Raw genomic sequence first — 15,851 nt, 5'->3', positions numbered from 1 at the left:
CTAGTTCAAACCACTCCCGCGAAGCAGAAACCTGACTTCCGGAAGGGAGTCAGTGTCTGCATACGGCCGTTCGGAACGCTGCATCACCAGCGCCACCACCGCCTGCTCGGCCACGTAGGCCATGACAGCGGCGACTGCGAACATCGAACATGAGGACGTTGTCTCGAGCACTGTCGCGGCCGACATCAGCGAACGCCCCGCCCCGTACAACATCCTACGCGTGAAAATCTCGTACTCATTTTCAAAACCATTCTACAGTGTACATTTACTGAATTCAATGAATGCCCCGCCGCGGTGGTCTAGTGGCTAAGGTACTCGGCAGCTAACCCACAGCTCGCGGGATCAAATCCCAGCTGCGGCGGCTGCATTTCCGATGGAGGCGGAAACGTTGTGGGCCCGTGTGCTCGGATTTGGGTGCACGTTAAAGAACACCAGGTGGTCGAAATTTCCGGAGCCCTCCACTACGGCGTCTCTCGTAATCATAAGGTGGTTTGGGGATGTTAAACCCCACATATCTATCTAGATTCAATGAATAACCGGAAACGAACGCGTCGCATAGGTGACGTGTTTCCTCCCAGTTCATTAACCGTACAGAAAGTATCATGAAGCAGCGAACTGAAGAGCAAGTGCCGTAGCAGACGTTGTAGTGTGTTGCTATCATCCTATATTTGTTCTATTTTTTTTTCTTCCAGATATTTGTCTATTAACTTCAGACCGATAATAAAGCACCAAGGCTTTGTAGTACGTGGGTTATTTCAGCGTAACAAGCAGGCAAAAGTTTATGGTGCAGCAGCATCTGACTGCTAAATGGTCGCCATGAGTGGGTTGAAACGTATTTTAGAAATGCGTACCGGATGATCCTGATGGATTCGGGAACACGGGATTTCCGACTGCCGGAAGAAGCACTGCAAGGCAGACGAGCAAGGCAGCGATCATCAGACCGATCGATGGTTTCCGGCCCGCCCATCCATGCAAACTCCGTCCAGGGACGAGATAGGCGTACTCCGAAATCATTCGCCAGTGGAGGTAGCAGGCCGCCAGCGTGACTTTGCCGTCGATCGCCATTAGGACAATCAATGAAGTGGACAGCACTGTTGCTCCTGTACACGCGAGTGTCATCGCCCCTTCTGCTCTGAACCACTCTGAATTCGCCTGGCGCCGAGCTTCCTCCAAAACCTGTGAACGAGCAGTCGAGTTTGAAAACGCAAGAATGTTGTGGTGCGTGTACACAAGTGGTATTACAATGACGCTGTTGAGCATCTGATTGGTCGGTATACTATTCGATCAAGGCGTCGATAATATTGCAAAACTAAAACAAAAGTTGGTAAGTTAGATTACAATTGGAGCAAATTGGTAAGTTTACAGTAAACTATGTTGCAGAACCGAGAACGCTGTTTTGCAATGATGACAACACTTTAAGAAAAGATACCTCTATTGAAAGAAAAAAAATGTCTCCTTCCAGCATAAAAATACAAGACGAAAAGGAGCATAGGCAGCGAAACAATGTATCACTAAATTCTTTGAAAGATGTGTGCATCTGCTCAAGCGGTGTGAAACAGGAACCGACAGTGGAGCTTAATTATGTTCAGACCACCGGAAAAGAAGGCGCCTTTCCAAGCCCGTGTCCCGGCACCGCTTCAGTGACGTGGCTTTGGCAGGACATCTTCTGAGAGTATAGTTACGCGATTTCACTCCGCATGACCAGGTATACGTGACTTCACGTGGCCAAGCCCCCATGCTATGCTATATGCCATACTATGCATACTCCGCATACTATACTACTCATACTCCGTATGCTATACTACACATATCAACTTTCTGTAGTGCATGAACCATACTGCTACAAGGCCGTAAAATTAAGTATTCTTTTTTCCTCCACTGGTCCTTCCTCCTGTACCGAACTCTGTTTTCTTACCCTGTACTTTACTTTACCTTACTATACTTTGAACGGCTGGGCTATCCTAGTCACTGCTTGTGTCTAACAGGCAGCGACTGGGATAGCCTAGCCAGCTCCATACATTGACGTCATTGGGAAATTTTGCACTGCGATGAACGTTCATCCCCCCTGAAGATGAAACCTGCGCATGGCTACGCTCACTGCAGATCTGGTGTGCGTCACTAGAATTTTTGTTGTCCTTCCTATAGAACTACGTACGTCAATGCTGAACGCGCTTGCGATGGGGATCGATCGAGAGAAAGAGCATTTAGGCACACTTTGTAAGTGAATTGAATGGAATGAAAAAACTTTATTCCGGTCCTGCAGTACGCGCTTAGCGCGTAGCGGGCGTCTCCCACGTAGGGACCGACAGGGAGTACCTGGCGGCCGCTTCGTGGGCCTGCTGGACGGCCCATCGCTGGTCGGCGAGAAGTGAGCTCCTGAGGGACCTCTCCCACTTGCTTGAGGTAGAGTCGGGAGGAGTTGTTCTACACTCCCGGAGCATGTGTTCGAGTGTCGCTGTGTGTCCACATGATGGGCATGTGTCGCTGGGGTATGCATCGGGATAATAAACGTGAAGCGTGGCAAGGTTTGGGTACGTGTGTGTCTGTAATAGGCGTAGGGTTAATGCCTGCGGTCGGTTAAGTTTCGGATGTGGGGGTGGAAAAATGCGACGTTCCAAGTAAAAGTGCTTTGTAATTTCATTGTACGTAATTGGTGCATCCCGATTGGTATCCAACCCAGCAAGATGAGGTTGCCCTGTGGCAGTGCGGTCGGTAAGTGCGCGCTCTGCATCATGGGCGATCTCGTTGAGTTGTAAGTGAATTAAAATATATTTTCTAAATGGGTTGCTCCGTTCTGACATTCGTGTGCAGTGTGTTTGCACACGGAGCAAAGCCGCAAGAGGCTTGTTATAGCACAGAAATTACATGGCACCACGTCTTTAAAGAAAGCCTGTAACTGAGAAGTAACTGTTTTGATATTTTTTAGTCCTGAATAATGAAAAGGATAAAACAAGGGATTTTCCTAACCAAATGACCTGGTCACTTTGCATGGATCGATATTTTTCACGAAACTTAAAATACGGACCCTTGGAACTGAAAACGTACAATTTTGAAAGTAGTGCAGAGTAGTTTAAGGTGTCGAACGCGTTTAATGTGTTGAGATAAAAATCACAGGGGAACATATTGTTACGTCTACGAGAGGGGTTTGTTCAGAGGCGACCTAACGGTTGATTCGAAGGTATACAGTGAACGCGCACCTGAGACCTCTAGCCACAAGCCGAACGTCATCTTTTTCTGCCACCACCCTGTTTCCCGCTACACGGATGCACATACCTAAATTACGTGTGGTAACAAACCCAACCTAACCTAACCCAACCTAACCCAACCTAACCTTACCCAACCTAACCTAACCCAACCTAACGCAACCTAACCCAACCTAACCTAACCCAACCTAAACCATCCTAACCAAACCACACCCAACCCAACCCAACCTAACCTAACCTAAGCCAACCTAACCCAACCTAACCCAACCTAACCCAACCTAACCCAACCTAACCCAACCTAACCTAACCTAACCTAACCTAACCCAACCCAACAATATGTCCTTCGACATTATGCAGTTCATCGAAAACATTATTCGAGAATATCAATAATAATGTCAATACAATTACGCACCGATACAATAACAAGGTGCAGATTACTTCCCAGTGAAGCTATGGCTATACGAGTACAAGCCTAGGATTTCTTTTTCCCAAGGTCATTCAGTTGCATTACTGCTGGAATGATAAGTGTCATATCAGATCAGAGAAGCACGCTCTAGCTCACGAAGACATATTGCGATGTACATCTTCTCCAAGACTATATCTCTACGAGTTTGCCCAGATATTCTCCAAACATGGACAAGAAAAATTACACACGACATAGCAGCACGCTTAGTGTGAGAACAAAATTTTGACGTGTCAAAAAGAACACAAAAAGGAATGATGACATAGGGCTTGCATAAGGATGCACTATGAGAACGACACGATACATATTTTGCAACTGATATTCATGAATTCGGTCTTTGGGGTATTCAGAAAAAGTTGACTGCTGGTGCAACATTTAGAAAAAAAACCCAGATCCAACTGCTACTAACGCAATTGTTTGCTGAGTGAATTTCCTTGAATACATTGATGTTATCGGTATACAAAAGAAGAAAATTCTGAATGACAGAAGATATGTCATTCAAGGAAATTAAGAACGGCACGGAGCCTAATATTTAAAATTGAGTGAACCCACTGGTGCCTTTGTACAAATATGTCTGGTTATTTAAAGCTGTATGGCATGATCTATCAAGTAAATAGCTGTGCGGCAGATTTACAGCTAAAGTGTCAACAAGTGGCGCAGGTTCCACTATAGAAGTCAATATTAATAATAATAATGATAATAATAATATTAATAATAATAATAATAATAACATTAATGTGCATGCCCTGAAGCAACGCCCAGTGCTCAATGCTACTGGTGTAAGCATTCTTTGTGACCATGCATACTACAGCACAGCATTCGTTGCTGCGTTCTAAATTATGCGCGAACAGAAAATCCCACCATGTTGAAAAGGTTCTCCTGATTGCAATGTGAAACACGTAGCACATTCTTCGCGTGTTTTCCCAGGTAAAGAATACTTGCTAAGGCACGTTGCCGAGTTTGTTGGTTAGGGTTCATCATTCATATTGCATATGAAAAAAAAAACAAGTTATGACTCCAGGAACGAAGGAAGATAGGAGGAAAAGAATGGCAGGGAAGTTAACCAGTCTATAGGTAGCCGGTTTGCTACCCTGCACATGGGAGGGGGATGGGGCAGATGAAAAAAAGAGAGCAGAGAGGAAATAGAGATAAACACAGCACATTCGGCAGCACACGCACGCAAGTTAGCACTCCAGAGTATTCCACGTACCACTCGGATGCAATTGCTTCACTATAAGTTTTGCCACGTTCATGTTTTTTTTTTCTAGTACATTGTCTGATTGAAAGAAAAACTCACTCTGATGCCTGCATCCGCATCAGCAGTTAAGGTGCAGCCGGTGAAGCGCAGGATTGCAACAGTGGCGATGACCAAACCGCATAGAATGCCGGCGTGCCGCGACTTATCCACGGCGCTCGCCTTGACCGCCATTAGGGACAGAAATTTCGTGGCGATGGAGAGTACGGCAGCATTCTGCGTCATCGTCGTAAAGTGTTTCAGGCAGTTTAGCAGCGCATGTAGCTCGTCACATTCCATCAGCGACGCCAGTGCGGCAAGCAGGAGCAGCCCCTGCGTAAAATGCGCAGACATTGAACAGTTAGGCGACTGCAACGATTGGTCGACACACGCTCAATAAAAAGAGAATATGTGATTCTTGTGTAATTTTTAAAGGGGAAAAGAAGAGAAAAGTGAGCCCCGTAACTGTCTGCACCAGAGTGCGACACCTCAACAGTAGCTCACGAGGGATGGGGGCAAGGAGAGATTAAAAGGATAGGATTAAAGGTATAGAGATAGAGAGGGGGAAGGAGAGAGCATGGCACAGAGACAGCGACGTCCAGAAGCAAGGAGAAGACAGAAAGATGGACATGGTCGCAGGAGTCCGAGGACGGGGCACCACTCAGCGAGAGCTCTTGTCGGCGGCAGGAGATAAAAAGAGAACTGGCAGATACAACGTACTCTGGGAATAGATATCATGCGAAGCAGTCAGCTAACTACTTCGTAGCAGTTCATACGACATGTCTTGTTTCGAGCCATGGCTTGCGAAGCGTATAAGCGCAACCGTCCAAATTGAGTTGTGTGTTTATCGTGGGCCTGCCGGGCCCGTCAACTATGCTGGAAACTAATGGTTAGACAGTTTATGGTGCGTCGTAAAATTGGAGCTAAAGCCCTAGCCTCACGTGTCCGATGGAGCGCCTTGGCGCGTGGATTTTTGCTTTTTCACGTGGCCTTATACGCCCTCTTCCTATAGACCCTTTTCGAAAAAGGGCGCCCCTAGCACCGCGGACGCGAACTACAGGCTGCCGCCATTGTGAGGGCACCGCATCAGACGACGCAGGCTGTGTCCCAGCGATGCAGATGCGCGTTTCTTTCAGCGCACACAGACACCTCTTGCGTGCCTGCAGGACGTGGACCGCGTCGGAAGGGCAAGCCGATGAGTCTCTTGCAGGCCGGATCCATGCATTTCCAGTCATAACAAGCCAAACTGCCCGTCTAACCCGTCGAAGGGTACAGACTATTGCTCATTGTGCAGCGGAAGCAGCTCAGAAAGTTTATCGTAGAGTACTAGGAGCTCGTTCAAGCTGGAAAGTGGTGCGATTGCAGCGGGTGATACGGAGAACTAGCCGCAAAAACAAACATCACAGCACTCACGCATTTGACGGCCGTGCTTTTCATGCCCTCATGATGGCGTCAGCTATCTCACGCTCCTTACCGAAGCGAAACTGACGAAAAGCTCACCGTCAGGTGGCGTATTTATGAAAAGGGTCTATAAAAAGAGAGGCTGCTAAGCTTCACATAACTGCACACCCTCTCTCTATAGGAAGAGGGTGCAGCGCCACTTCAGAAAGCCACATGCTGAAGCTCTGCAACGCGCACATGTGGTCAGGCCTTAACCTAGAGCACAGGAATCACTTGCGCTGTGGGCATCACGGAATCGCATGCCCGTGAGTGCTGACGTCGGACGAGGACTCTCGCTAATATCCATGCTTTAACACAAGAGCTTCTACATGCCTTGATGGAAGCAGTATTACCTAATTAAAATGTAGCCTCCGGTGACACAACTCGTTTGCAGGTTTCAATTGAAACCTCCACCTTGCTCTGAATAATGGTCACAATTCTACATACAGCCGACGGCAATGACAGCCATCTTATCTAGCGTTTCAACTCACGGTATTTACGAAGAGAGTGGCAACGAGAAGGTATAGGCGCATGTCATTCCGGAGGGCATTGAGGACGAAAGTGTCGTTCCACGCCGAGGGAAACCATCCGAAAGTGCTGTCTGCACTTTGGGCACTCCCCAGTCGTTCATCGGAATAGCGAATAATTTCCTTCAATTCGGTCGCATCGTATGACCATGATTTGCACCAGCGCAATAACTTTTCCATATCTTGAATGCTTTGCTGTCTGGTGCTTTCCTGCTCGCCTTTCGCATTACCATCTTGTTCCTCGAGCAGCTGTTTCTTCGCTACGTCGCCGTCATTTTGCAGGAAAACCCATTTTTCGTCGGCCTCAGTCTGTACAGTCTCCGTCAGTTGGCAGTGTGATGCAGCCATGACCTCGACTTGCCGTTTCCCAAGGGGTCTCCGGGACTTGTCGCCGGCGTGCCTTTTCCACTCCTGCAAGGGACCGGTGACCTCTGGCATGTCTGTTTCCTGTTCTTGTTCTTGTTCACCTATTGATCGTGACGCATATCCGCTATGGGGGACTGGCCAAGAATCTTGCAGATATGTTGATGATGACACTCCTTGGATGATTGGCACCTACCCACTCAGGGGGATCGGCCAAGCGCTACGCGAAGGTTAGATGCTGTTCCCACGTGCACGCCAGTTGATAATTCATGATGATAGAGACAATGGTTGTACCTGCCATACTAAAGATATTAACTAATTATAGGGGCAATATAATTGCAAGTGTTAAAAGCTTTCTATTTATACTGGGCAGGGGAAATCTATTGAGACGCGCAGCATATCCTCTTGAGGCTTCACTCTCCAAGATACTCTCATGACCTTCCTAAGTTGCGGTAGTGATTTCATGTCCGAGTGCTACTACCAGCGCGAAATTTTAAATGAATCGGGACGCACATATCACCCAAGCACGTTAGCCCAGTAGTTTATTTAGTTGTATGGCCACTGTTGTTTCCCATGAACCTGTCGTGGCTTCTCTATATAAGTAGCCATTATTTTACCTAAAAACTGAAACAGTTCATAGGAATATTCGACGAAAACGTGCATCGCACTTTCTTCAGCTGGTAAAACAATTCGATCTCCCAAATGAGGTACCGTCCGTTTTGTGGCCGATCCCCTATGGTGGGTTGCTCCAGGACTCTGAGGAACAACCAACCAACCAACCAACCGTATAGCTCTTGCAGTAAACATCAGCATATAGTGGAAACTAAAGCCTTTACTTTTTAAGACGTTTTACTTTGATTCTATCGCATTCATTGTTCAGCCTTTGCGGTGAGAGAGAAATATTCATTGTGTAGAGTTTGTAATCGAAAGTGGGGTGGTTCCTTATCCAAGAACCCTCTGGCCTAGTCCGCCCACCGAGTTCGAGCGACGAGTTGACGCTGGTCGAGTAGGTCGGGCTGGGAGGTCTAAACTGTCATCTTTATGATAATTCTATTTATGGGGCTGAATTCACTTTAGACCCACTAGCAAAAAATTTGGGTACAGTTTTTTTTAGTTTTTCCTCACAACTAAAGTGCTTATGAGGTATTGTACTCCAGCGCGGTGGTCTAGTGGCTAAGGTACTTGGCTGCTGACCTGCAGGTCACGGTATTGAATCCCGGCTGCGGCGGCTGCATTTTCGATGGAGGCTTAAAAGCTGCAGGCCCGTGTGCTCAGATTTAAGGGCATATTAAAGAACCCCAGGTGGTCGAAATTTTCGGAACCCTCCACAACGGTGTCTCTCATAATCAAATGCTGGTTTTGGGAAGCTAAACCCCAGATATAAATGTTTCCAGTTTATTCTTAGATGTTACCTAACAAGTTCGCTCACGTGAACATACTGAAAGTCCGAATATGTCTCGGCGCACCGAGAATGGTGACTAAAAACAACTCTGAAAAACTTGAAGGATCCTTAAGCTTCGGCCTGAAAAGTTGAACGCGACAATGAAGTCGTGTCCCCATGGTGCTTACCTGAACCAATAAGTGGACAATTTTTTTTCTGAAAATAATAACTTTAATAATGAGTAAAGGGAATTCATTGCCTCTGAGTCAACGATATATGTCGGTAGCAATTAATTTTGGAAGTTGCCGGAAAGATTGAAAGTTGTACTGACGGTCGAGATTCACGGTAAAGCAGTTTTTCTGAAGATTCCATCTTTTTAGGTGTCTACACTGGCACAGCCGTAATCTGAGTAATCTTGGTCTTCACCAAGCTCGGTAGAGTGTGCTCCCGATTCCTAGATGTCACCTCTTGCTGCCAAATAAGAAAGAAAGCCCGCGAAACGTGAAAAGAAGTCGTGTGACGCACTGCGAGCGCACTGCTATAGTGTTCCTATAGGCTTTCTTTACAACGCGGAAAAAATAGCAGCGCTAGACGTATGATACAGGCAACAACTTTGTCGGTGGTTTCTGAAAGTGCTCTAGTGTTCATATTTTGGGTTTTCTGCTCATAATTAAGAAATATGCACTTAAGAATCACTGGTTAGTTAGTGTGGGGAGAAATAAAAAATAGCCGTAGTACCTACAGGCTAGTGCAAGTAGTACGCGTTTGGTTCAGTTCCCCACTGAAGTGTCTTTCGTTTTCCAACTCTTGGCTCAAGTTATGTGGGGCACCCTGTAGAACTTATCGCCTTCTTTGTCCCTCCTGTGCGGGACCGGCGGTTGTTCACCATACGGAGCTACGTAAAAGTCAGAGGCAGACCCGCACGAGAGCTCACCGCTTGACGGTGATGATAATGGTGCTATTGATAATGACGATGGCTTTGCTGCTGCCTTTGGGGACGATGGCTATGAACACTGCCTTCACACTAGCTTTAGCCACGTACCGGCAATTAGAATTGTCTAGTGAATGCAAGGAGTGGGGCACAGTACGTAAAAGGGATTGGAGAAAACAAAACAACACAGAAGAACGAACTCCATACTTTAGCAGCTTCTGTTTATAAGAAACGTATCAAGAGAAGATAGCTTTATTTACTAAGTAAAAGATGGGAAGGAAGAGGAGGGGGTGGGGAAGGGCTCAACCCAGGCAAAAATCGGTGAATGGCAGATAGAAGTTACCTTTGGGGTTCGATACACAAGGCAGTGTTTGCATACATTCGGAGGCAACGTTGGCGTTCCCAATTGCACCGTTCATGCGTACCTGACGGCTCGCACACAGACTGTAGCTTGAAGTGCGCAGAGCAAGTATAGCGAGCTTGCTTGCTTGTTTGTCCCTAGTTTCTGGCTCTTCCGATAAGGAGAGGAGGGGGGTACCTTTTCTTTATGGAGATGGAAACATATCCAGTCACCGGTTGTGATGTTTAAACAACGTTCGTCACTATGTCTATAGCGGACGAGAAAGGATTAACATGAACTTTTTATTTCATGGCATGGGTGGAACGGCTGACGACGCATGGATACGCTACCGTGTGCAGCGCCGTTGAGTCGGACGTCGCGGCCAACCCAGCAGTCAGAGTCGCAACTCCGGAGGTCCAGGATCAGGCCACGGCTCCCGAGGACCACGCCCGGTAGGCCTCGCCCACGAACCTGCTCCCGGCCACTGCACCCAGGCAGGAGCCGTTCAGCAGGCCCCGTCCTTGGTCCTTGTACAGGCCGACGGACTCGACCTCGACCGGACACACCGGAGCTCGACCTGGCCGACACGTACGGGTCCCACGTCCGGCTCAGGAACGCTGCCAGGAACTCGTCCTCTCGAGCGGCGCACCGCTTCCTCTGCCTTCCTGGCCTCCACCCTCGAGCTCTTTTTCGCACGTTTCTCGGTACGGCTCGGAACCACTGGCGATCCTCGATTCAGCCAGCAACTCCCCTGGCACCTGGATCCTCGGCCACCCTGGACCTCGCCCGGCTCCGTGGTCCTCCGTGCACACGCCCGCGTCTCGCCCGGCAGAACGTCTCGCTCGTCCCTTGCCGATGTGCGACGCTCTGGTGACACCGGCGCTTGATGGCATGGGTGCGGCCACGGAGCAGTCAACCCGCATCGGAGACGCGATGCTCCATGCTTGGCATGGCCAGCCCGTCCAGCGAAGAGCGTGCGCCGAGACGCGATGCTGGACGCAACCGTGACCATTAGCCAGGCCACGTTCATCGCTGTGTCAAACGGCTGACCGTGGAAGCGCCTCGCCGAGATCCGCGATGCCCTCGGCAAGGAAGAGAACAGCAGGCCAGGCCGCGCCCCGAGATGCAGTACTCATGCCGGCAACGCCGCCCCAGCTGGTAGTTGGACGACAGTAGCGTGGACAGCCGCGTTCCCTGGCCGGAACCTGGATCGCCTGCGTCCGACGCTTCGGCCCGCTGTCTCCCGTCTGCCGCTGCTCCGGCTCGTCCCCAGCCACACAGCCCACTGCCACGTGATGATCGCCCGTGGCCCAATCGTGGCGCGCCACCTCTATGGGCCACCACAGGTCATCAGCTGATTCGCTGACACTCACGCGCACACTACACGCGCCTTGCCCCGCACTTCCGTCGTTGTCGTTTTCTTCACTCATCACACCGGTACACATTGTTCGGCACGAAAGTACTCTTAGAGCGTAGAGGAGTGCTTGGAAAAGTCTATAGAAAACGTAGGTGCGTTATTTCGCCTTATTGTTGTCGCACATGCGAGAAAGGAGACGTCAACATTCTCTGTATACACACTCGTGCATACTTCCTGCGGTTTCGTGACTGAAAAGTCCCGCACTAGTGTCATTCGCGAGACCACGTGAGACCACATTGAAGATGTCTACCTCGAGGCTTTTCCACCCTCAGTGTGAAGGACAATTGAGCTAGTATAGTAGAAATACGCTTGGCGGACGTTTCTCTTGAATGTCTGCTACACTCGTTTCACCTAAGATGAACAGTCCTATCTATTTCAAAAAGCAAATTCGGTAATCGTTATATCAAATAACTCATCCAAATATCTGCAGCCGTATCCGTTGCAGCAAGCAGGAACGTATGGAGAATATTTTTCTCGTTTCTTTTACTGGGGGGGGGGGGGGGGGGAGCCGGGCAAGCAGAAGTGGTCGAGTGTCTTCTCTTTGTGCCACGGATGGGAATTTTTCGAGGGCACGGGCATAGTGTGCTGCACTCTGGCTGTGTCACTGCCAGTAAGCGTCACCTTACCGATTCCACTGGCGCTTACCCCACAAAGACAGAAAGATGGTGACCGTCTGTGTAGTGTTCAGCATTCTCGAGTACACAAAATGTTTTCTGCCCTGAGCCGATACAACTGCGTTAAAACGTATCAGATACCCTCCCACTGCTTCTGGATGATATCCAGTCGGAACTATGCTTAAACGTTTCGTTCGTGAGCCCCGAGGATATCCGTGACATGTAGTAATCTTTTAATCGCACACCTTCCTCGACAAGCTTTTGGAGCAATTACTTTTTGCGCATTTGCTTCTATGTGTCATGGTCTACGTGTCACGCTCGCAAACAACCTAAAGCTCTCTAGCCGTGTTTTTTTTTCTTTTTTTTTGCTTCTAGTTATCCAATGAATGCATGCCATAGCTGCTCATTGGACGACATTGGTGGGCAGCAAATAATTTTCAATGTTTCCAGAATAGAACAATGCTGGACTTGCGTTGGAGATCTTCGCAACGGGATTTTCCGAAGATCACAACATTATAAATCTCTACACTGTCTCAGACATCCTTTCAAATAATGTAATCCCGAGCTTGGCTAGGGGGTCTGCCGCTCTCTAAATGTCCCTGCTTGCTGCAGAATCAGTATGTCCCAGGTCACCTGCGCGCTAGAGTAAAGTGAACGTTAGGCTTCCCTTGATATATAATATATATCTATTTATAGATAATAGCGTTTGACTGCTTACAATGATCTTTAGTTCTGTATAAATATTTATAGCGGTAAAATTTCTAGAGAACCAGAGGAGTGAAAAGCATTTTGTGGTACATAAACTTGAAAAAATGTACGTTCCGAGTTGCGATTGGGGCAATACCTAGAAATTGGAATAGCTAGAAATGAACGGCGAAATGGCCTTTGATTAGGTAAGATACTACTTGCGTTAGTGGAGACTTTCGGTGCCATTTGGGTTCATTCACCTACGCTAGCAGCAGTAAACTTATAGCATTAAACCAAATCAGGCGCTTGCTCCAACAATTTCCGAGAAAAAGAAATCGCTGTTCGTGCGAAGGCTATACGCCATTCACTCTCGCCAAATCAGCACTAAACGTTAACATTGACTATCCTCTGAGACTGCATGTCTATTTTGCATCCTCACCCGACTCCTCAGACATTTCATGTCGGCCAAGTTTTTTGTGGGAAGCGTTACTCTTCCTTTTGTTGTAGTTGTTTTTCTCTTTCATTCTCGTGTGAAACAGTGTACAGAGCCACGCGGTATGTGTTTCGGGAATGCGCACCGGACGGCTCAGTGCAAACCAGGAACGTGATATCGACGAGAGCCACAAGGAGCACTCCGAAGTCGACGACGAGGACTGCGATTGCGACATAGAACGACGGTCTCCGCTCCGGGCTCCACCTAGCGGTGAGCGTTCCGCGCACCGCCGTCACATGGAAGTGCGTAACCATAGCACGATTCGAAGCCACGACGTCGGTTCCCGTCAGAAACACCAGCCAAGCAGACAGCGCTACGGCCGCTGTAAGCAGGTGCACTCTCGCCACGACTGTGAGCAGTTGGAGGAACCACCGGAAATCCTCTCCTCGCCGCGGTAATCCTGCGATAATGCAATTCAGTGCGCGGAATCGTGAACATCAGGGCGTCGCGACGTGTCTGCTGGAGGTGTGTACGAAAAGCTGTTAGCCTGTCGTTGGCTGGTGTTATTTGATGTGTCGGTGTTACTGCAAGAACGGAAAAAAAAGAGCAAGGAGCGTGAATCAATCGCAGCAAATATGAGATACTTGACCACTGGAAATAATAATAATAATATTAATAATATTAATAATATTAATAATATTAATAATATTAATAATAATAATAATATTAATAAAAATAATAATTTTAGTAGTAGTATAACATAACGTCTTGCCATCCTTAACCCGAAATATTACACAAAAACAATCGTGTCTAAATGGACGAAGACTAATGTGATTACGCCTGGCTGAGATGGTTATAGCGACGTAAATTAATTCTGAAATAATAGCACGTTTTATTAAATGTGAAGCATTTCTTAGCACCCGTAGGTCGTGGGATCAAATCCCGGCTGCGGCGGCTGCATTTATGATGAAGGCAAAAATGCTGTAGGCCCGTGTCCTCAGATTTCGGAGCACGTTAAAGAACCCCGGGTGGTTGAAATTTCCGGAGTACTCCACTACGGCATCTCTCATAATCATAGGGTGGTTTTGGGACGTTAAACCCGACATATATATCAATCATCTTCAAGCATTTCTTAGCGAGCTGTAGCTACTTTGAGCGATTGTATGTGAGTATCTATCGGTCTAGCTAGCTGCCCACGTCTGGATGCCCTCGTGATCATCTCTTTATCTCGTGGCAGACAAAAATAAGTATGGAATGGTATAAGGAGGTTTGACGAGTACAACTGATTTGTGATGACATGAGAAACACGACCTTTCCGGAGAATACGCCGTCAAACCCTTTACTCCAGACACACGCGGCACTTAATCACACACTACGGGCCACGGTAGGTGGGTATGCGCCACTGGGACGATGAGAAATAAAGACTTGGAATTTAAGACATCAGTATTTAAAACGCGAGATTGTTAAAAGAAACTGACATCAGCACCACAGACCAGGCTAATGCGAAGAATGTCAGAGTTTCTGTGGGAATCGACACCAAACGTTCTACGTGGCAATCAAGTATTCTACCACAGAGCCATGCCAGGTCTCGGAACTGTTGGCGCAAAGACCGTAATACTGCTGGCGTAATACTGCTGAAACGTCAATTGTGGTTGAAGTACTGCCCCTTCAACATTATGAATATTACATATGTACTGCTATAATACAGTGTCGAAGCGGCGATGGCGTAGTGATTAGAGCATCCGCCTCACATGCAAAAGGTCCATGGTTCAAATCCCGGTGCCACTCAGTTCCCAACCGGATTTTAAAAAATCCGCGTGGGGATGGAACTGCATTAAGAGGCCTGGGATGCGGCCTCACCGGTAACCACCGCCGGGAACGCACTCCCTCACCAGAGAAGGATTGGCCACCCTGGTGCAGTATCTGGCCACTACCTCCCACATGCATACGTCAAATAACTCACGGCCCTTAGTCCCCAGCAGCTGCGAAGCAACTGACCACGGCGGCGGTCAGATCTGCAACGCAGCAGAGGGTGCTAAGTATCTCTGGATCCGGACAGGCCGCCATTGGAACCTGAACTTTGCAACGTTTAACGCTAGAACCTTATCTAGTGAGGTAAGTCTAGCTGTACTGTTCGATGAGCTAGAGGGCGTTGAATAGGATATAATAGGGCTCAGTGAGGTTAGGAGGACAGATGAGGCCTATACGGTGCTACAGAATGGGCACGTCCTTTGCTATCGGGGCTAGAGAACTGGGAGTGGGGTTCCTAATTCACAGAAACGTAGCTGGCAACATAGAGGAGTACTATAGCATTAATGAAAGGGTGGTAGGTATCGTAATTAAACTGAATAAAAGATACAAGATGAAGGTGGTACAGGCTTACGCGCCTACATCCAGCCATGATGACGCTTCAGTTGAAAGCTTCTATGAAGACGTGGAATCGGCAATGAGTAAGGTAAAAACACAGTATACTATAGTGATGGGTGATATTAATGCAAAAGTAGGGAAGAAGCAGGCTGGAGACCAGGCAGTAGAAGATTATGGCATCGGTACTAGAAACCCCAGAGGAGAGCTACTAGTAGAATTCGCAGAACGGAATAATTTACGGATTTTGAATACCTTCTACCGAAAACGAAAAACCGCAAATGGACATGGAGGAGCCCTAATGGCGAAAATAAGAACGAAATAGACTTTATAATGGGGGCACACCCAGGAATCGTGCAGGATGTGGAAGTGGTTGGCAAGGTACAATGCAGTGACCATAGACTGGTACGGTCTCGAATTCGCGTATACTTGAAGAAGGAACGACAGAAACTGA

At 47.9% G+C, this 15,851-nt stretch overlaps 1 protein-coding gene across 1 annotated transcript; it reads right to left on the bottom strand.

The window, feature by feature from the left end:
- LOC142766112 (uncharacterized) lies at window positions 1-7,353 on the bottom strand. The gene is made up of 4 exons (XM_075867961.1): window positions 6,832-7,353; window positions 4,964-5,233; window positions 852-1,176; window positions 1-134 (listed from the first exon to the last, which is right to left on the bottom strand). Exons 1-4 carry the CDS (start codon window positions 7,303-7,305, stop codon window positions 1-3), a joined length of 1,203 nt encoding a protein of 400 aa, XP_075724076.1. The 5' UTR covers window positions 7,306-7,353.
- Between the last annotated feature and the right edge of the window lie 8,498 nt (window positions 7,354-15,851).

This window comes from Rhipicephalus microplus, chromosome 6, assembly GCF_043290135.1.
Source record: "Rhipicephalus microplus isolate Deutch F79 chromosome 6, USDA_Rmic, whole genome shotgun sequence".
Classification (NCBI taxonomy): Eukaryota; Metazoa; Arthropoda; class Arachnida; order Ixodida; family Ixodidae; genus Rhipicephalus; species Rhipicephalus microplus.
This window is presented reverse-complemented; position numbering and strand designations above follow the sequence as displayed.

Bases quoted from the DNA above. Each gene is read 5' to 3' on its own strand.
- LOC142766112 (XM_075867961.1), bottom strand. From the start codon at position 7,305: ATGCCAGAGGTCACCGGTCCCTTGCAGGAGTGGAAAAGGCACGCCGGC. The intron at 1,177-4,963 runs GTGAGTTTTTCT...GCTCGTTCACAG, and splicing joins ATGCGGATGCAGGCATCAGA to GTTTTGGAGGAAGCTCGGCG. The intron at 135-851 runs GTACGCATTTCT...CGATGTTCGCAG, and splicing joins GAATCCATCAGGATCATCCG to TCGCCGCTGTCATGGCCTAC.